The sequence below is a fragment of the Trachinotus anak genome, unplaced genomic scaffold, assembly GCF_046630095.1.
Source record: "Trachinotus anak isolate AG129_WGS33_773 ecotype Australia unplaced genomic scaffold, CSIRO_AGI_Tana_v1 ptg000007l, whole genome shotgun sequence".
NCBI lineage: Eukaryota > Metazoa > Chordata > Actinopteri > Carangiformes > Carangidae > Trachinotus > Trachinotus anak.
Window position 1 is genome coordinate 10,969,869 of NW_027273858.1, and position 23,033 is coordinate 10,992,901.

The window sequence follows — 23,033 nt, forward strand, 5'->3', positions numbered from 1 at the left end:
TCCATCTGAATTCATACATCACCTTCTGAAGTCTGTTAACTTCTCATATCATCCTATCACTTCTGACTGAGTGGTATTCTTCCTCTGTCTCTCCATCCCCACTTGTCCGTCCTCAGAAACAGCCAGCTGTCCTGCTGGGTGCTGAGTGAGTGAGTGATGGACATTTGTTTCACTTCTCTCTGGCTAAACTGAAGAAAAGGAGACCCATTCCTCTGTCTGCCGTTGCCAGCTGTGAGTGGTTGTCAGGGTTGGGGCTGGTCCAGAGCCCGCTAATGGTGCTGTCTGTCTCAGTCAAGTCCCTGAGCCCTCGAGTCCCTCAAGAGACACGGAGCTCCAAAGTTTGACTGGAATTAAGCACCCGGCGAATGAGCAGAGGCTGTCATGGATGAAATCATTGTGACATTACAAATACAGTTTCTGTCTTGTTGTCCCACACTCTTACCAGGCTGAATGTCGGGATTAATCATTTTGCAGACCAGTGAATTTGTGTAAAGGACCTTAGTGTACAATAATTCCTTGCGCACTTTATACTAGTTGGACTATATTGGACTATATTGATTATTATACCAAAGGGAACCCCCTCCGAAATAAAAGAGAAAAACACAAGAATAACATTGGGAACCCTGAGGATTAGATTCCACAAACAAACAAGACTAATTCAATGCTTCACTGACACGGCATCACATTCAATCAAATCACCAAATAACATCCTTGTCAAGCATCTGGTAAATGGGTTATTTGGTACTTTAACTACAAGTTGCAGTGCAGGCCCTTTCAGATTGTCAGCAGACACTACAGGCACGCTGTCTGGGAATGAGCGGCTTAGCAAAAAGGGGGCTGTGGGGGAGCGCTGGGGTGGCTGGAGAGTTTAAGACCAGCACTGTAGCTATTACAGGATGTCAGAAAATGTGCTTAATTGAAAATGATTAGGACTCGCGTAAAAGCCGATCAAGTCAGGGTTTGGGGAGAAAGCGCAATTGTCCCACATAATCCTGCCTGCCGCTGTTCTTTCATCTGGATGAAGAGATCAAAAAAGAAGGGATTTGTAAAGGCCAGACCTCCCTGTGCCGCAGCCATTGAGCTCAGCTCTCTCTCCAGCATTCACTCTCCTTTTCAAATGCACTTCCTCTCTCTCACGCACTCCTTCTTCCTCCCTGTGTTTCTTTTTTGTCTTTTTTTTTTTTTTTTTTGGCACTGGTGTTTCTCATTGGTCACAAGGTATGTGGAGGTCAGCATTCAGCTCTTTGTTGTGATTTTCGCTTAGCGTCATTGTTTCACTGCAATATCAGTATGCTTTGCATTTAGCCATGAATCTTGATGAGGGCTTGTGTGACAGCATGTTTAGAGATTGCACAGTATTGCCCTTCATCATCAGACATCAAAGGAAGACGCACTCACCCACACACAAGCTATGGGTTCTACTTCCATGCCTTTATCCATCTTCAAGAAAAGAAAAAAATAAAACAAGAGGATAGAAATCGGTCTGAAATGAAAGCTAGAGGGGCCTACAGAGAGTCAAAGTGAGGCACATACAAACATTCACACACACATAGCGGAATCAGCTGTGAGCTGAATGGATCTGAGTTGGGGGGAGTACAGTGCCCTTATGGCCTCTCTTTGAAGTGAGGCACAGGCCGTATGTACAGGCCCCAGAGAGGGGCATGTCTACACCCCCCCATAGGCTGGCTGAAGGCAGTGGTCCGAGCAGAGAAAAGAATGGAGCTTCCTAACCGAGCTGCTTTCTCTTCACACACTTTCCTCATCCACACCAGAGTGGTTTTGTTGAGAGAAAGCATGCTTAGGGCAACAAAACTCACCATACTTCATTTAATGTCTGCACTGTTTTAAGGATATAAGATACAATTTGAGAGTGTGGTTATGTGTGATTGTACTGGTTGTTTTAACAGCCCACTGCTTTGATAAAGTTGTTTTAAAGATTTTCTAGCAACCTACGAACAGTGCCATCAGTCACTCTGAAAGTGATAGCATTCAAGTCGCCCCCTGAAAGATCTGTAATGGCCTTCGCTATTTATCTTAAGATTGGTGTAAAATAAATTCCCCCAAACAGCAACATGAGTGATGGGTGTTTAGTTCTAGTCTCAACAGTTATGTTTAAGTCAGTGGATGAAGAGGGATTGTGTCCATTTGTGTTGAGTGCAGCACCATTAACCTCTAGCCCGATTAGCAGGACGGAAGAAAAACTCAGAGCAGATGATTTCCGTCACTGTAATGTCGCAGTGTTGTTCTCAGCTGTCGAGGCTGGGCTCACAGAACACTCCCTGTAAACACACACATGCACTCTGATGGACTGTTCCCAGCTTGTGCGCCCGGCACTCGGCTCACGTGTTGGGTGGGATACGGTGAGACAGTGTGAGGTCTTGTCTGGTCTGGTCTGGGCCACTCTTGCTCTGCTGTGGCCTCGGGGAATGTTTGGCGTGAGATAACACTGTGTTTGAAGAGGAGCTCCAGATGCTCGTATATTACAGGTTGTCTTGTCATGGCGCAGATAAAGCCTCAGAGAAGCTCCTGTCGCCAGGCCGCGCCGCACACAGACACACACTCACAGGGAAGATAAATGTTTACAGGAGGCATTCACCCTTCGACAGTGTCATGCTGTGGACGGCAGAGCTGTCAGAGCTCAACCATTTTTAGGCTGTGGCTCATTTCTGTAGCATCTAGCTTTTGACAGCATGTTATATGTTGCATATCACTTCTTATAAACATATGATTATATTTTCCCTAGCTTTGAGATACTTCCACAGTTTGATAAAAAAAAAATGTTGGCCTTAACAAACTTTGACAGCTGTACTGGTAAAAGCCACTTGAAAAAAAATGTTTTGGTCTCTAAGATTAGATTTTAGAGTAGCACAGTCTCCTTTTCACCGTGTGTACTGCTGATTGGCCTTTTAATGTCTTCCTATGTCTTTTCACACTCAGTAAAACAAATGTGTGGTTGTAATTTTAGCTCCTAAAGAGATGAGATTGTGAATTTGTCACACTGATAAAGATATAAAGTCCCGCAGTGGTGTTCTCTACCTTACTTTCACGCCTGCCTTAAGTTTATTAGGCCTAGAAATAGCTTTTACTGTAGGCCATATCTTTAGTGAGTAAAGCTGTGGTTTCAGTTTACTCTCAGCATGTAACCTCTTGAAAAGGCTCAGTCCAAAGTCTTAATCCTTAATTGGTTATTGGTATTCGTTATTTCATTTGACTAACCTCATCTTTTGATTGCAACTATTCCTATCACATCTCCTTAAGGCGAAGACTGTGTCCCTGCTTTCCATCCAACCTTGAATGAGGTTATTCCTCACTAATAAGACAAGAGATAGAGAGTTCATATAATGCAGAGACAGGTTTCCCTCTGTCATTAAGTCATGTGTTTGCTAAAGTGGAATAGTGTATTGCTTGGCATAAAACGTGGTGTGTCTTCATTTGTCAGGCTCGTAGAGCTGTGAGACAAACGATGTTCATAGTGTATGTCTGAGGGCCCTCTGAGACCACAGTTGAGCGGCTGCTCACTGGTGCGTTTCTCATGCTAATGTCATGGTCTCCCAGTCTATCTGTCACCCCATTACGCTAACATCATTATGCACAGGGGCCTGTCTCTGGCGTTGAAAAGAACAGAATCATTCCTGTCTCATTTTGAAGCAAATTGTTTGGGGAACATTTCCCTCTTTTTTTTTTTCCAGTGGTAATGGCGGCCAATCATTTTGCAAGGCTCCAGGTATGCAGATGAATGAATAGCTATTTGAGCTGTTTGGTGAAAGGAGTTTTTGTATTATTCATGAGAGGGATGGTGTGTCTGAAAGAGAACGTGTATGTGTGTGTGTGTGTGTGTGTGTGTGTGTGTGTGTGTGTGTGTGTGTGTGCGTGTTTTCGAGCATGTGTGTGAAGGGGCCAATGTGTCTCTATCAAACACATACATTCACATACAAGTGCAGTGTACATGAATTGTACAAGCATGCCTGCATCAGCTGTTACACACACCCTTCAGAGTCATGCTAAAAAATGTCTGATGGTGATGGATGTGAACTATGAGGAGGGGTGAGGTGGGCGGAGGTTGTGACTGCTTTAGATTGGAGGTTGACTTTTTAAAATACTTCACTAATGTCAGCCTAGCAAAATTATAATAATTACGCTTGTAGATTTTTATTCGCATTTATTTTTATTATCATTTAATCAAGATACCCACTGTCATTGCACACCCCCTGATAGGCCTAAAGCACGGCATTATTTCAGTCTGTGGGCTGCTAGATGTTTCTGAGTGGGATCATTCCGCTGTGATCTTTCCCCTGTCTTCACTCGGAATCTTTTGATCTCACCCAACACAGGTTCAAATCCAGGTTAAAACCTTCATCTCAATCTAAATCTCTCGATCCTGGCAAACTGCACAAATTCCCGATCAGTCAGCTCAGTAGATTCCTCGAGCTGGTGTGCAAGTCTCCTGCATGTGTGCTGTCTCGCTGTGCGGTAGACATGCTAGCAATGCACCCACCTGCTAATTGAAAAGCTTCAATCAGCTGCGCTAACTGAGCAGACAACCCTGGGTCCCTGTAATTGCCCTGGTGACAGTACTTCGGCGAGGAAAAAAGCCTTTCTGTGTCTCTGTGTCATCATTTGCACAACGTTATGAATAGGTTAATAAAATAAAATACTTTAATTATAGCTTAGTTGCCATATTGTTAATGGTGCCAGTGTGGCTCAATTGAATAATACAGTTTCCACTATTAATTATCTGAAAGTGAACTTGTTTAAATGATATTTTACAGCCCCTTGATAAAATTACCGCTAGAGGCAATGTAATGATAGACAGACAAAGGCCATACACGAATTATCATAAACTATTAGCTTGTTTCCAAAGGGTTTTATGTTAATCTTTTAGCGCTTAAGTACCCTGCAATTAACATATCAGGAGGAGCTGCCTTCCAGCTAGGCTTGCAAATTGAAGTGCTCAGATAAAAAGCTATTGAGATGAAACCCTGAAAGAGAAGAGGAGCTATCGCACTGAAGTGTGCTGGAATTTTTACTCGTGTGCTGTGTGTGTGTGTATGTGTATATATGTGTGTGTGCAAATCTGTGAGCGAGGGAGAGCAATAGAGAGACTTTAAGAGCACTGAGACAAAGAATGAGTGAAAAAGAGAGCAAGATGCCGTGAGAGTGTCTGTGATAAAGGATGTATAACAATTCCATTATCTCTCTTGGGTGATGACATGAGACGTCTCTTTCGGGCCTCTTTCCCTTTGTCTAATGCTACACAGTGTGTGAGCTATAGGAGGAATCAAATGGCTCTCATTGGCTGCGATGGCGGCATCTGATGGAATGTGTTTACATATCAGGCTAGTGGCTTGATATGTAAATGCGGCGCGTTGAAAAGGCTACAGGGAGATATGGTTCATTGTTAGGTCTTCACAGTCTGTGTTCCCTTTTATGCTAAGCACAATTGTATCCACTGAGCGAGCATCTTGTAAACCGCCCGTTGCCTTTGGTAGGTTAAACCCACAAAGGAGACCCATGCTTTGGAAGATATGCATGTTTTATAGGGTAATTGGCAGCTTTGCTTTGGTCTGCTTTCTTTGTTGTCAACACATAGCAGCTGACACCATTTACATTTACTACAATTAAGTGAAAATACCCATAATACATGTCTTATGAGTTCAGTTGTTTGTCTTGCTTGCTTACTGTAGGAAACAGAAGAAGATAATTATATTCTTAGGGTATTATCCTCATTTTTAGTGGGGAAAATGTATTATATTTCCTTGTTGATTTTATGTTATTTAATATTATAGAATTTCTAGTGTCAATTCCAGAATAATTCACCAATGCTTTTTCTGTCTGTAACCACCTCGTGATCATCGCTGTAGAAAGTAATTCACAGTGTATGTGAATAATGAATTGTTAGAACATTACACACGGCGTTCTCTACATTTCCAGTACATATCAGTCCTGACTCAGTGAAACCATATTGCCCATAGAGTGCTCTGATATTTTACCCCATCACCCAAAGATAGATGACTCCACTGAGGCCTTAATCTCATGTTAAAGATTTGTTGGCCTCTAGTAGTCAGGCCTAGCATTGAGATGCCTCGTCTGATTTATATTCACTGGCATTGAAGGGGAGCCAAGTGTACTATCTGCAAAGCAGATGCTGCGGCAGTTGCCCTTGTATTTGGCCTTATATTTCACCTGAAATAAAACCTCTGAGCAAGGTCATGTCCTCGAACCCCCTCTTCTCTTTCTTTTTGTCTTTCTTCCTCTTTTCTGACTTTTTCCATATTTCTAAAAAGCACTCCAAGTAATCTCTCATTTAAATGATAACCTGACCAAAATATTTTGTCTGCTTTTTCCTACACAGTACCCTAACCCTTACACTGAGAGGTTTTAATTTCTTTCATGGCTGGATATGAGAGTAGAAAGCTCAGAGAGAGCTGGCCAAAATCCTGATGAACACCACCTTTAAAACCAAATTCTTGTCTGTCAGCTCCTATAATTTATGGGGCGGAGATTACAAAGCTACAGATACAATAAATTAAACTGATGGACAGAATTATGCCCTGTGCTTCCTGCTCTCCCCAATGACGCACACTAACTTAGCACTGCCTGACAATGAGTGTGATTTACCACCGGGCAAGAGTGGAGAAGGGAAAACATTCACAGGCAGAGGCACCCAGGCCTCACTCTGGCCGGCAGCCTAGTGAATAAAACCCCGCTTTAATTCACCCACAAACGTGTCGCCATTAAAAGACTAAGAATAGGGATTGCAGATCATAAATACTCTCTGATTTATAAGCTAACAACAAAGAGCATAAGCCCAGCCAAGGAGAGGGAGCTTGTTTGACAGAATGTTGTCAAGGAGAGAAAAAGAGAGGAAAAACACACTCATTCTCTCATTCTCAGTCACAGACACTCTTAGCTAAATCTGACCAGGGATGTAGCCCAGCCCTATCTCCTGCAGCAGCGTAGGGAGCAGATGTGTCTGCTCTCTTCTCAATGTGTGACAGACAGAGAAGATAAACAGAGAGAAAAGCAGAGAGAGAGAGAGAGAGAGGAAGAGACGGAGGGAGGGAGGTAAAGAGAGAAGGAGCTGGCATGGCACTGGCTAATTTATCTCGCTGAGAGACAGATTAAAGAGAGAGGAGAGTGAAACAAAGTTCCACTGGCTTAATCAGCGGACAGCCTGCTAGCAGAAGACATGATAAATCAGAGCAGGCAAGGTTCAGGAGAAAGCCTTTGCTCTGGGAGGGAACGGGAGACGTCCTCGGCCAAACAGCAGTATCTTTTACACGGACTATTGTGAATAGCAGCTTGTGAACTTGCTATGTGTATACTTGCAATCGATACTCGTTGCTATTGTTTGAACAAACACTGTTATACAGTAGCCTTCTGCTGTTAGCTTTGTTTCAACACTGTTATTTTTAGTAGAGAGTCCTGCTCGGTGGTGGTGTGTAAACAGGACAAAGGGACATGAAAGGCCTTAAGTTTCCTCCTGGTTTTCTCCGTGCAGCCGTGTCTTTCTTTAGCTTCTTGTCTGACAGGAGACTAACCTAAGGGCCTAACCCAGGAACAGGAAAAGGGGCTTAGATATCCCTGTGTCATTAGTTCACTGCGGGGTCATAGCTGGGCCACTCAGAGCATGATTACACCCCTTGATTTATCTGCTTTGGAGCCCAAACACAGATAAATCTCCGAGCTCATCCCGGCCGTGGGATCCTCACCGTCTGATAAACGGCCCAAGCTGAATAAACAACCGCCAGCCCCCTACCCCCACAAACACCCAGCCTCATACATTATGAATAATTCATCCAGATTGTGAGCTCTCTTAAAATGTGTATATTTTGTATCTTAAATGGCAAAGGTGCTTCTATGATCTCCATCCAATCCTTTGCGCACGTCTTTGATGAAATACTAGAGAGGCAGAGGTTGGCGGACATTTTGTTTTGTAGTTGTAAACTTTATTTCCTCGCCCCGGCTGTCGTCCTCTAGCATTTTCACATAAATATACTTTATGCAAATACGCAGCTCCTGTGTAGATATTGGCCTGTCTGCGACTTTATGACAAAGTTTAAAATCATTCATTACAGTGACCCCTGCGGTAAATTCACTTAGTGGAAAATTGCCCCGGCTCTCCTGTTTGGTGTGTAAATGTGATCACGAGAGCATTTTTAACTTAATTAATTGGCCGTTTCTGTTGACAAGAAATTTATGCAGTAATAATTTGCTCGAAATAGATGCAGAGCGCAGGAAATGAGATATCCATCAGGGCGCTTGTGTTCCGCCAGCTGCACCGCGGCTAATATGAAAGTATTTTGGGCTGCTCAGACCCTGCTGTTTGCGCAGTCAAGATTATATATACCCACGATCCATTGCCTGCCTCAGAGGCGCTCATGGAGGTCTATGATAACAAAGACCATGTGATTTATGGCCTGCTGTGAAAGCAGAACTTGATGAGATTAAACAATTTCATAGCACGAGTGTTTCTCAGAGGGCCCTCTGATTTGTGGCAGCAACGCCGACAGTAAATCAGGTTTATATATCTGAAAGCATGCTCAGCAAAGAAGTGCAATTACTGTTTAAGACAGCTACTTTTTATTTAATTTTTATCCCTGGTTTGTCTTTTTTATTCCTGGCCTGTCACACAGCCATTCACCTTCATAAGTCCTTCTGAGGGAAGGGTTGAAGAAGAGAGGAGGTGGGGAAGTCAAGGAGGGGTGGAGAGGAAGGCACGGCATGGCGTGGGCCCTCTGCTATCTTTCCTCCACAGCTTTTAGAGCAACAACAACAGCAACAACAACAACAACCAGGGGACAACGACGGCCACCAGCAGAACAACACGGGCATCCATAGAGCAGGGGAAAGCACTTCATTTTTAATGCATTGTTTGCCTGCTGCTCTGTCCCTGTCTGGGTAAATGAAGTAGGCAGAGTGTAATTAGAGAGCCGGGCTTTGCTCCGTGCCATAAAGATGACATGGTGTAATGATACAGCTTACAGGCCCGCAGAGGGTTCTGTCTCGTGACGGAGGATCTGGGTCGTTTGCCTGTGACTTATGATAGGTGTGGAAGATGACAGTGTTATCATTGCGACGTGGAACTCAGAGACGTGGATGGGAGAGAATTTCTTGCGAAAGGCTGTCAGGGATTGGAGGCGAGCAGCGATGGATAGGGAGCATATTTATCATCTGTGTTCACCGGTCGTAATATTTTCAAATGGTTAAATAAAGAGGAATTAAATTTTCAGTAGCCTAATTATCATAATTATGTTTGTTTTTATTGTTGTTTATTTGTCTTGAAATATGCTTGAAAATCAAAATTCAAAATAACATGGGTATCCACATTAAAATTACTTTAATGCTAAAAAATAAGTGTAAAAAATGCAAACAGATAAGCACAATTTTATTCTTTGATTATTTTGCATTGAGTTGAGGTCAGATTTCTTATATTTAGATCACTAAAGTTGTGCTGCATTTACATCATACAGCTCTGCGTCTGTACTAATCAGCTAATCAGTTTGTGTTTGTGCATGAATGTAAGTGAGCATGTAAGTACATGTGCATTAGTGTTTCATGCATTCAAATAATATGAGGGGATATGTGTGCATCTTTTTAATGTGAGTACATGCACACATGCAAATTTGTGTGTTTTGAAGTTGTGGCTAAATGTTCCGTGTGTGTGCGTGCATGCGCGTGTGTGTGTCTGTGTCTGTGTCCTTGGGTGAAGATGTGAGTTGTGCATCTGTCTGCATCATCCCATATCTTCCCAGAAAACATCAAGAGATCTCATTATTTCGACACATCTCAGGTTTTTTTTTCTTTCCTCTTTTTTTTTCTTCCCGTATGCCTTGAGTCAAAATTAGTTTTCATTCCCTCTGTGATCTTACTGACTGAAGCTGGCTCAAAGTAAAGAAAATCGCAGTCTTCATAGCGAGGCTGAGTCAAACACACACTTCACACAGCCGCAGTCTGAGTTAAGCATTGCTAAGTAACCTTCACATTTCACTCGTGTGAAGAGCTAATTTCCTTTAAGTTCACATGTCACTTTTTGTGGCTCTTTTTGTGGGTCCTCTTCAAATGTCTCTCGGCGTCTAATTGCATAGGAAACATTCTAGACAAGCCGGTGTGACAGGCCCGCTCCCAGAGTCTTCAATTATTAAACATCCTACACTCTAGAAAACAGCCTTGACGTTAGCTACAGCCCTTAATCGGAACAGAAAACCTCATGATATGTCACACTCCTGAGTTGCTGTTTTGTGTATGCGTGTGTGTTTGTGTAGCTTGGCTTAAACAAGGAAAGATGAAAATATTTCATTTCACACCAGTTAAATAAGGCAAAACACAAAAAATTATTTTTGTCACAGGTAGATCAGAACATTCACATCTACCTTTTTTTTCTCCTGTTTCAGAGATAAAAGAATCTGTGCACTTATGAAAATATATAAAACAATCTCTTATGTTTTGTGTTAAAGTTTAAATAGGATATTTAATCATTGTTTCAACTAAGATATGCAATATTTGTTTTTTGTTTTTTTCTCCTTTTTTTGTCTTTGTAACTTTGTAGCTTTGGAATAAGTAGTGATGGAAAGGTCATACTAGACCAAAATAAGAAATAGCCTCAAGCTAATTGTACTGCGAACCTGTAATGTAGCCGTACAATTCAGCTTTAAATCACCTGCACTTATTCTGCAAGACACTCAAAGAAAAGGTCGAATGACTTTTTAAATTTCAACCTAAAACAAACACAGCCTTATTACCATCTATGAGTCATCGCTATGGATGATTAACGTCCAGCAAGCACTCAACCTTTGCCTGTCCGACGCTTAGCTGTACACAAAACGGCGGTGTTCACTGTTGCTGGTTCGCTCCGTGTGCCTCGTGCCCCGAGCGAAACCTCACAACGGTTGCTCTTGTGATCAGTGATCATATGATACATTTACTCAGAGCAAGTTCATTGGAGTAGAACTGGTAAATCATTAAACACACGCTCAGCAGTCTTCCCGCTGAGCAAAAGACTGCTGTACTACCCACAAGTGCAGGCACCATTACATCAAACGCTCTTCCCCTTGCCATTACCTAAGAAAACAGAAATAATACTTTTCATGCACACAACTGCAATTTAAAATGCATTATAATCCTTTCTCTGCTCCCTTAAGCCACAATCATTAAGGTCAGACACACAAAGAGAAAAGATTTGAATTAATATACCACTGTTGTACTTTTTACTGGGCCACTTGTGATTGTAGCTGGCAAAATATGCATTTTACCTCAACCATCCTAACTTTTTATGGCTATATAATAATATCCAAATATAATATTTTGTGTATTATTACACGAAAGATATTTGGATTCTATCTAACACTGAATTATGCACTAAAGTAGTGTGAATACAAATTAGGACTGGATTCAATCTCTGGTAATGAATTGGAGCGTTTCTCATTTCATCATAGCCATTACATGGTGTAAGACACTGCAAGCCTATACTGCTTATTTGTTTTTCATTGCTTATTTCTAAAAGTGTTGTATTGTTCGTAACCCCGAACTTCAGAAGTACGAGACATGAATCATAAAAAATTCTATCTAGTGAAGAGATAAACGTGTCATGCCAGCATTAAATGTTGACTCAAATAAGTTCACAAGTTGTGTCTCCTCTGATCTCTAACATGATCAGAAAGCAGCACCAGTTTACAGAGACAAGACGTGAAAAAAGTTCCATGCACAGACACAAAAGAAATATTTTGATATAGACCCAAAGAGAAAACATATCAAAAGACATTTTTATACATGTCTTTTGCAAGCACAAAAAGCAGAAATGGTGTCAAGAGAAAACAAAACAGAAGGCTTGTTTCTTCCAACAATTGCTTTAAGCTACAAAAATCTCCTTGAGTCCCTAGCTTCCCCTCAATGTCAGCCCACCCCACCCCCCCATCCACTCGCCCTCCCTCTCTCTCTCTCTCTCTCTCTCTCTCTCCTCTTCGTTTCTCTCTTTCCCCCATTTCCCTCTCTAAGGCAGGACAGGACCCTCTTTGCACCCTGATAGGTTGCGGGCTGATGCTTAGCAACAACATTCCTGTGCCCTAAGTAGCAGTAAGCCTCTGGCTGAACTCTTTGATGTGGCTGTCAGGCCACATTTATTTCCTTTTAGCACTTTGTCTACTTGTCCAGATGTATAAGGAGATAAAAAGGGCTGGTGTTTACACTGGTCTCCCTCTGTAGCGCGGCTGTAATTAGATTGTATTGCTGGTCAGTCTTAAGGAGGGAGGTGAGGTGAGGCGAGGCAGGAACCAGCTGTGTCAGGATGAGCTGGTAAGGGTGAGACCTCAGAGCCAGGCTGCAGTGTGTGTAACATGGTCCAAAGTAGTTTATATACTTTGGCACCCAACATCATAATCACAGTCTTGTGAAATCTAGATCAGTCATACTATAATATAACACCCATCAAGCCCCAGCCAAACTTGCAAAACTTTGTAAACTTTATTGCAGTTGCATCTGAAAAGCACCTACATATGTGTCAACCTTCCCTGACTCACTTTTTGGTGTCTCACGTTTTCAGGAACCTCACTGTGGAGGTGGTTATGTGCTCCATGTGGCTCTCTTTGTGTTTTGCTTTTCCCGTCTTTTCCGTCCCTCCCCTGTTTCTCTCCTCCTTCTCCCCACTCTCGTGGTGATATGTTGGAAGTAATAATCACTATTGCCTCTGGGTTTATCAGCATTTATTCGCATAACAACACAGAAAAGGAGAAGACAGACAGCACTGGTGTGATGTATTATCCTGTACAGGAATCATCTTTCATAATGACATCCAACAGAGCTTCCTCTCTCTGCCACCACCCATTTTTTTCTGTCTCTCTCTTACAGACACACACACTTTCTTCATTTCTCTCTCTCTCTCTCTCTCTCTCTCTCTTTCCACTCTTCTCTGTCCACCCTGTATTATCACAGAATCCACGGTGCTCCCCAGCCTGTAAATTTGTGCCGCATTATCATAAGCTGTGGCGATAACTCACATTGCACAGAGACAATAATGATGTGAACACTCAGCATATGCCCCAGGCCCAGCAAATTAAAACAATGCTCAGCTTGATGAGCAGACTAATCTGGACAGCAGAGAGACTGAGAGAGAGGGAGAGGGAGGAAACAGGGGGTCCAAGAGCATCTTAAATAGACGACACAGCAGCACCTCCCTCTGTTCAGTGTAGGTACAACTGGAGAAAAACAAGAGAGGGACACAGAGAGAGAAAGAAAGGATAAAGAAAATGGGGAATAAAGAGAGTAGGAGCACAGATGAAGTGCTGGTTTTGAAACCATGAAAGGGATATGATGTGTGAGGACATCGTGAGGCAGTCCCTAGTTGTGTTTTTTCTTGTTCTAGACCTTTAGGAGTTGAAATTTGTATGATCAAGCACCATGTACTGTGCACATATAAAGTTTCTATATTCTGCAATAAATCCAGGAAAGGAGGAAATTGTTTCACTTTTATTACTGGAGGCTGTACAAGCTCCTAGGAGTAATCATACAGTGTCATATTTCTATCCAACTGCCCCGACAATTTATTAACTACTACTCTAACAAATGTCAACAACATCACATAGGTCTATCATGCATGTATTGGTGGTTGTATTGTTCTGAAAGGGAGGACTGGCGTTATAGCCAGTCTGTAAGCACAGATCCCAGTCTTGCTGCTCCCTTCTGGATTTTGATTGTTTTTAAGTAATAAAAGTCATCATTCCATTAGTCCTCTGAAAGCACGTGCAAAAAAACGATAATCCTGATGCTCTCCGTCATTTGTTCCACATGTTTTTTCATCATAAGCATTTGCTGCTTTCTCTTCCTCTGGACGGGTCATTGACTAAAGTGAAAGAGTGCAGATGTGGAGGGGTAAGGAGGAAGGTCTGAAGGGAAAAAAAAGGGAGGATCACTACATGGGGAAGCCAGCTGATTGATGTCCTGTGGGTGGGGTAAAATGGTTATGCTGGGTAGGACACGAAGTGACAACCACAGATGGCGAATGGCTTGTGTGTTTGATCAGCAGGCATGATGTTGAGGAGGTGAAGTGGATGGGGACTGGGTGGGTGGTGATACTGAAAGCGAAGTGAATGATGTCCCATAGGACCAAAACCAGGTTGTGAAGGCAGCGTAAGGCTCGATCCTGTATCAAGCTAACCCCAGCAGTCCTCCCTCTTCTCCAACATCCTCCTAACGTAGTCTGTGGGTGGTGCTGTTAATAATGTGGCAACTAGGAAGATTAATTGTGGGCAAGCAGCAGGATTAGAAGGGGCTTTTTGGGGCCAAGCAGGCCTGAAGGGGCCCAGGCTTGTGATCTTTCAAGCAGGCCAGGAAATGAGGCAAGCAGGAGCGCAACTCCACGGAGGCTCAGAAGAGCGTGGAGGCAGATCAAATAGAGAGGGTTCACAATTCCTCTATTAATGCCTGAGTTGCTCTGTCAGCTCATAATAATTGTCATAGACCGACTCTTTGTGTGTGCATTCTGACAGCCAATATCAATTATATCCTCAAAAGCAAAGAGGAAAATGCAAATTAGTAGAATAAAGAGAGTTTTTGCAGATAGGTTGGGTGGTGATCATTTTGGTCTCTCATTGGATGACTCCATTGTCCATTTTGGAGGTATGAATACCTGATTGTTTTTCCTCGAATGGGAGATGTCAGTTTTTTACTGAGTACAGTATGTTCTTGTTTTGGGTTGTTTTACTTCTTGTATTACATATTCCATACAAGTACAGCTTACAAGCAAGGAGTGATCTGTGATATTTTTAATAGGGTTTCAGCCAGTCCAGAGGCTGAGAGCAGCAGGTCTGCTGTCAAAACAATATTTCTGTTCCGAGAAGTTTCTTTCAAAAGTATGGTCCTCCAGCATATATGTAGTAAGGTCTCAAAATAGGCTTATTTTGCCATTTTTCCTCTTTGGTGTAATATGAGACACATGCTGGCCAGACCTTAATGCCTTTCAGAGATTCTATCTGAAAGCATATTATGTGATAGTTTTCAATTCACTGTGCTCTCTTTGCCCATGAAGAATATGGTTCCATTTAACAGCGTGGACCATTCCATTTCTCAATGTTATGCATGGGCATGTAGAGGAACAACAATAAAAGTGGGAAAAATGCAGCTCCAAACCATCCCTAATATGTATTTGTCAGTTGAGTCTCTTGCTATGATTAAAGGCCCAGTGAATTCCTTCCTGCAGGAAAGGAAAGTATTTCTGCAAAGGCATCAGATATCGCTGTGTCATGATAAAGTGCCTGCTCTGTGAGCTAAAAGGCTAAGGGAAGGAAGAGGATGTTTTGGACCTTGAAAGTGCATGAAAGAACAACAACTCAAGAAACTCTTGACCTGTTTGGGAACATGCTCGGACAGTCAGGCCTCTGTTTTCCCTTTCTCTCAAACCAGTATTTGTCACTCCCATTTAATCTGAACCCTCTACAATCAGCAGGTCGTAATAGTTGCACTGCTATAAATTTATGCACATATTTACCTCGCATTTCAATTATTAAATAAGGTAGCCGGTTAAACAGAGATCAGTGTTTAAAATGGAAATTGTATTTCCTCTGTTAAAACCAGTGTAGAGAGGTCTTTTCGTGCCATTTGTCAGACTACCGCTCTGTGTTTGGCTGTTAAGAGTGAGTGACGTCTACCCTTTAGATGACCACTGCAGGAGGTCATGGCTGAGTGAAGGTTAAGACCTCTCCTCCCTAACCAGGTAGTGGATCAGATCAGCAAAGCCAGGACTGACACATGAGAAGTAATAAAACATGACTTGCCACATGACGTGTTAAAACAGGAGCGGCGTTTCCAACATTTCCTGTACTAATCCCAAAGGATTTATGACACTCACAGTCAGCTGCAGTTATGTTTGTCGTTTTAAAAACTTCTCAAACCTTTTTTCCTCTAGAAGTTCATTCTATTTGTATGTCTCCTTTCTCCTAGCCACGTAATGAGGCTGGATCTGAGAGTCACCCACTGCCCTACACTCCGCTACCCCGAGGGTCCAAAGACGCCAGGAACCACAGAGGTAAGGAACATAGAAAGGCCTTTGGACTTCATAACCTTTTATCTCAGGTGGTTTGTATATACATCTGTGCAGATATGCTTCAAAAATAAACAAGAAGCAACACAATATATTATCATAGATTCAATCGAAACCAAGCCCATGGATTATGTAAATACAAGTCATAACCCTAACATCTGCAGAGAGTGGGAATCTATTGAACTTGAGACCGAGCTGAAGTTACAGTATGTTATCTATTCTTACTGATCTCATCTCATCTGTGTGAAATGTTGATAGTGGGAATAAATCTAAGTAATCTAGGTTAACTCTGTTCTGAATGTATGCGTGGGATCACACAAAACATATGCAGGATGAAGCCTCCTTGATCTGTTGATACGAGACATTGATTAGGCCTCATATTGACCCAGTGTCGTCAGTTGCTGGAATTGTGCAGCAACTTCTCAACATCAAACACAGCACTCGAGGAAGAATTCATCGCATTCATTAAAAAAGATATAATGTTTTAGATTAATTGTGGAGGCCACCTACTGCATTTGTATTTTAGTAAAAAAGCCCTGGCGCTCCATTTTATTATATTCTCTGTGTCCTTGGACGACCAAATTACATTTTATTTAATTTAATCATAACAATTAAAATTGCATTAAAAATGAAGCTAACAATTTTTTTTCCACACATCACTGAAGGAGAGGGTATTTTAACATACTGTCTTGCAAAACTAAATTCATTAAGCAAGGTCTTCTCCATTTTAAATTGCTTGATTGTCTGTTTTACCATCTTGAGTGTGCAGTTTATTGTGTAAATTCAGTTAGCCTGACTGACTGAGCTGCACTTGAGAAAGCTGTGTTGATAGTTTCACAATAAGTCCCCCCCACCCCACCCCCCCACACCGCCCACACCGCCCACTCTCACCAACACACAAACGCAGTTATGCCTTAAACATTCACTGTCTTCACAATGTAAAAACACATGGGTTGGGTATGCTTTCCGCCACTGTGGAAGTACAACTGATCAGCAGTGAGCATCTCCACCCAATATCCAGCAGTGTAGGACCCCCACCACCCACCCCCCACCCCACCCCTGGCCCACAGACCTCCTTTTACGGCGCCAAGGACATATCTATGTCACGAAAGCCTGGACAGTGGCAGTTCTCACCGGATGTGAGGACAGGAAGAGCCCCGTGCTTTGTCAAAATCAGACCTGGCTAAGAACAGTCCATTTAAAGGTGAGGGGATCTGACACATGAAATATTTTCCCCTCCCTCCAAGATCTGAGCAGCAGTGACAGTCTCCATTTGTTATTTTTATGAAGCAGCACTGCAGTCTTAGATAACACAGCCCTCATCTTCGCCCTTCACCTCTTCTTCATGTCCCTGCTTCCATCCCCCACCCCCGCTCTTTGTTATTTTTTTTTCTTTTATTTACACTTCTTACACATACTTGAGTTTTCTCTATGTGTGGGAGACGGTCACAGTAACTCCTCATTCACAGAGAACAAAGCTGTGGCAAAGCAGTGCGACAACAAACAAAGTGTTTCCGACAGTAATTCCAAACAACTGAGTGTTTACTGTGTTAAATTCAGGGCGTAAACAATAGAGGTGAAACAATATGCTGCATGATTTTGTGTAGTTCAATGCAACACGCTCGTTTCTATACGCATCATAAATTTAAACAATTCACAACATGTTTTTTTCAACATCTGCTGTAAAAGTGAAGTGCTTTGGTGATACTATATAGCCGGTTTTTGTCATCACACCTGTTTCCTGTGGCTGTAGTGTAAAGCAGTGCTGTTTGGTTTTTTTCACAATATATATAATCAGACCAGAGTGAATTGTTACACCCTCAGTAGGCAGCTAAAGTGTACACGTACACACGTGCTCTAGAGACAATAGTTGTTTTAAGGGTTAATGAAGTGGCCTTATTTTAATGGGGGTACAGGGGAGGCTGTATAGTTTTATCCTGACTCCTGCAGTAGCAGGCGGATCAGCAGCAGCTCTGACATAGCCCTGTCGGCTGCACAGAGAGAACCTCCCTTTCCTCCTTTCAGCCCCTCTGCACCCACCCTCTCCAACATGTCACCTGTGTGGAAGCCCCAGAGCCTGGGTGCCAGAGGTAATTACAGCAGCTAGGAGCTCCCATAGGAGGGCAGCACTGGCAGGTCACTGCCCAGGGAGAGAAGGGTGGAAACCAAGGACAGAACTCCAGGATAAGCTTCTGTCTTGGTTGGTGGAGGAGTCAACCTGGAGGAGACAGAGCAAAACAAGAGCAGGAGAGGAGAGGGGGGAGGAGAGCGGAGAGACGTGCTCTTGTGGGAGAGAAATCAAAGTCAAGATTCCATAGAGCAGACCTGACAACAGATTGATGAACAGAACTAGAGGGGAGGATAAAGGAGAGAGGAATAAGAGGACCAGTATTAAACAGGGAAAGAAGGTGAGACTTACAAATAAGAGTGAGCTAGACAAAGACAAAGTGAAGGAGGATATTGGGGGCTCCAGTGTGTCTTGGTGAAGGCGTGACGCAGAGTGGAGTGGAGTATATAGTCTGGCAGAGGGGCCTGAGGATCCTCCACTACTGTCACCTTGGCTCTAGCTCTCAGTGCTGGTCCAACTGTCAACTCAAGTCTAAATCTAACAGTCCAAAATGGAGTCCCGGCCTAAAGTACTGTGTGTCTTCATGAAGACTGGCCTATATCATACTATTAAGCCACGGCCAGTGGCATATTGTTTCTTGTGCCTTACCATGAGGACTTATCGTTTCAGCATGCAAAACAGTGAGCTGGGTTATTTATTACCAGCTTGTCATTTTCTTAGGATGACACATTTTGAAGTGAGATTCACAAGTTTATTTCATAGATCTAATTATAACTGTAGTTCAGAAGTATGTAAAAAAAAAGATGCTTCAGACTTGATTGATATATCCATGTGCACAGTGGAGATTTTAATGAAATACCTTTCATTTCCTCTGTATATTTCAATAAATATGCCAGGCACTAGTAACAGGTATCAGATTAAATTTGAGTAGGCCATCCCTCAGCAGTGACAGCAGTAAATGAAAGGGATATCTTTGTACAAGCAGAGTAAACAGACAAGGAAGAATGCCTGAAATCTGCCTTATAGTATGAGCCCTGGGCCCTTTTAATGTTGTTGTTCTGGGCCTCCTTCCAGCTACTTTGTATGTATGTATCTTAAATGGTGCACAACTGTTATTAAAATCCCAGGAGGGAAGCAGCCTTCAAAGCAAAAAATGAAAAAAACAAAAAAACAAAAAAAACAACCTCCTTCCTGACGACACCCATGGGGCGCCTCGCATTTATTTGGCGGTTTGCTTTCATTACATGTCGGGGTGATCTGCACTGTAACTCATGCTATACTCCCCCTAGCAGCCACAGCCTCAGCCCCACCCCCCCACCCCCCCCACCCCCCCCACCCCACCCCCACCCCCACCCCTCCCCACCCCCCACCCAAAAAAAAATGGAGCAACGGGAACAGATCCAAACTAAGAGTAAACTGTTTTACAGTTGCTGCACAACAAATAAACAAACATCTGGAAGCATTCAGAGCGGCCCATTAGAAGGGCTCTGGGCTTTGCCAAAAAGGGGTAAATGATGAGGAATGGGCTGTCGAGAGGCTGGTGGAGACAGGGGAGAGGCCAGATGACGGAGCTGTGGGTGCTAAGCACTGCCTTTTAGAGCTCAGCTGGGCTCAGAGAGATCTACACCTGCTGCTATCTCCTCCCCTCCTCCTCCCCTCCACCAGACATCTGGATGGGATACATGACTAATGGATGACTAAACTGCGAGTGTTGAAACTTAGCTGTTGTCATTATGAAGGGAAAGGTTGTTGGTTTGACTGATGACTTAATGTTCTTTGCACAGCACACTTAGTAAAACTAAAAGTGAGTTTGACGGCTTTAAAAATGTTAATGCATCAAAACAGATATACAGTTCCCCAATGTCTGTTTATTGTTGCTTGTATAACAACCAGAGCTGATTATATTATTTATAATTGCATGGTTCAGATGCTGTTGTGAATATTTATACTTTTTCATGAAGTCCTGGTATTTTAAGTGAACACATGTGCTTTTGGTTACAGATTTTTTTTATTTTTTATTAATTGCTACATTACCTCAGACATCTGTTTCTTTGCTCCCCAGTTGTTTTCCATGCTTATCTTGAGTGATACCTCAGTTCTGTTTGATGTCACTCTGTTAGATTGAAAACTCTCATCTTTCTGCTGATAATCTTCCCATTCTGCTTTGGACTGCCTTGGCATGTTCCATGAGCATGGAAATGTCCTCTCTGGAGCTCAGTGAGAAAAGACAGAGCACCTTTGACGTTTCCCATCAGACACATGTACGTGCTCTGCAAGACATTTCACTCAGCCTCATAATGATTATACCAGCAGGATCTGTCCCCTGATAAACATCACTCTTAAACACAAAGACTTGCGCTGGCCCCCACACAACTAAAATGAGGCATATGGAAAGAGCAGAGTGTAAGCTTTTCCTCGCTGCCGTCCAGAGTACCCTTTGCAGAGCTGCTCTTTGTAAACTCTTATAATAAACCATAGACAATGCGTGCGTTTAACATTGAGAAATGACAGATGATGAAATATTGTCATAGAGAATGATATACACAGATCTCCCTGCCAGCTATACGCCATGAGTTTGTGTTGAGTGAGCCTCTGCACCAAACTCTATGAGGTGAATTGACAAAGTAAAGACATGGCTTTCTTCCCGGGTGCTGAGTTCATAAAAATGTTTCCCAAGCACTTGTCACTGCATGAAGGTTTTATTTCTTTGCAGTGTTTGCCAGTTTGTGAGCTGAGGAGGTGTTTAAGATTAGTTTCTAATGACTGGATGTCTCGCTGCCATCTCCGATATTGCCCTGTAAATCACAATACAGCCGCAAAAATTAAAACCTCAAAAAGAATCTTATTTCTTTGTATCAACACACACTTTCCTCCAAAAGGGACTACTTAGACTTTTTTCCTGGATATAAACTATACTGCAGTGGTGGAAAGTAACGAAGTACATTTACTCAAGTACTGTAGCATTTTCTTTCACTTTATACTTCTACTCCACTACATTTGCAGCTATAGTTACGAGTTACTTTTCAGATTTTACATGTGAACAAATAATAAGCTCATAAAATATGATATGTTGTACTAGCTCTAACTACCCAACAAAATATGAAGTATTTAAAACCAGCTTCATTTTGACAATATTAAAATGCTGCTTACATGTCATTGCATCAGTAATAAGATTAACACACTGTGAGTCTTGCCATTCGGCATAGTGAGTACTATTACTTTTAATACTTTAAGTAGATTTTGCTGATAATAAATCTGTGCTTTCACTTAAGTAAAAATTGAATATAGCACATTTACTAACTTACTAACTAAATAATCTAAATATGTCCTCCATCACTGCAATACTGTACTGGATATGTACTGTTTTAGATAAGCATGGTTTGTTAAAGTATTATACACAGATATATCTGTTCAATCATTTTAGAAAAATAAAGAGGAAAAAAACAAGAAAAAAGTATCTAGCTAAAAAAAAAAAAATGAAATAGGGAAAATAGTTAAAACAGACGATCCTTCAAACAACAAACACGTCTTCAACATGTAAGTACATATATGATAAAGTATTGTGTTGGTGAATGTGTACACAGTGCACACACCTGTATATGGGGGTGTCTGTGATCTGCTCAAACAGACAAACCAGGACACTAATTGCCACCTGTTCCACGATACATTTTTCAAACCCAGACTTGTATTGAATGAACGAGCACCTGAAAATTCAGTCACAGTCATATTGATCTGTTCTTTGGTGAGGTAGCTCCTGCTGCATATCACAGCCCATCACCGTGGTATATACTCCCTGTGTATGAGGACAGGCTCTATTTCCTTTATCTGAGTCAGATGATGTGATATTATTCCTCCCTGGAGTGGATTGGCTCAGCAACATGGATATCCATTAAAGCCGGCCTATGGAGATGGATGAGGGGAGAAGGAACGAGGCAAACTGGGCCTGCAATCCTTCACCGCAGCCTCACATAACACTGCACTGTCCGCATCCAAAGTGATGAGAGCTCTTTTTGGAGGCAGGCCTGTCCTTGTTATTACTAGCCCTGGAAATCACCTCTACGTTTTCTCCTTCAGAAACAGGCTAGATTAAAATGCCAGGATAACCTCCTCAGCTTCCATGACAGGCTTAACTGCCGAACCCTGACACGCCACCTCTAAACTGTTTTGAGAAAGCTGCCTTCCACCAAGTGTCATTATCTCTCCGTTATCAGATGGCACTCCTCTCACAGTGTGTGAATAATTCTGTTTGTGCTGGGTTTGGAGAAATGTCAGTGACACTATTGTTTTTACCTTGCTGTTTGATGTAGCTGAGAGAGTGTCTCCTGAGTGTCTTGAGTTCTTAAAGTGATGTTGGACGTATACAGCAAAAACTTAAAGTAGAAAGATAGCACTGTCAGCCTCTGAGCTATATTCCAAGGTATTTGTTTGTTAGTTCTTCTGACTATCAGTATGAAAGTAAATATTTCCTTCCATGATATTCTGCTTTAATAAGGGACGTTTCATAGTCAAGTTAAAAGTGTGCTGTTATTGTTTTGACTGAAGTGATCCAAGCAATTTCATTAGGATGCCATGAAGAGTTCACAGATCAAATGAGACATTTTTCATCTGAACGTTATTAATCACAAGTCATTGTACAAACTAATGTGATATAATGAACATTTACCATTTTGAACACTGAGCCTGAAATCTTATGATCATACTTTTGAACCCCTCCATCCATCACCACTGAAATATGATGATTACAATCTTTGGAAGACTTCTCTCAGCAGCAGGAAAATATGTAGCCTCCTAAATCTTTACAGTGCGTGACCGTTGCAGACAAACCTTTGTTATTTATGACAATACAAACCCTACTGGACTCACCCATTAAAACTTGCTCCGGCATAAACAGACGTAAGTTTGAAGCAATATGTTGGCTGCTTCTCCAAAAGTGTC

At 42.3% G+C, this 23,033-nt stretch overlaps 1 protein-coding gene across 2 annotated transcripts in view; it reads left to right on the plus strand.

Annotated features, from left to right (window-relative positions):
- Nucleotides 1-23,033, plus strand: part of lrmda (leucine rich melanocyte differentiation associated) — a 198,288-nt gene that overhangs the window by 156,352 nt on the left and 18,903 nt on the right. For both annotated transcript variants that reach the window (XM_071480448.1, XM_071480447.1), the window contains one exon: nt 15,931-16,015. In XM_071480448.1, the coding sequence (XP_071336549.1) occupies nt 15,931-16,015 (85 nt within the window). The remainder of the gene's footprint in view (nt 1-15,930; nt 16,016-23,033) is intronic.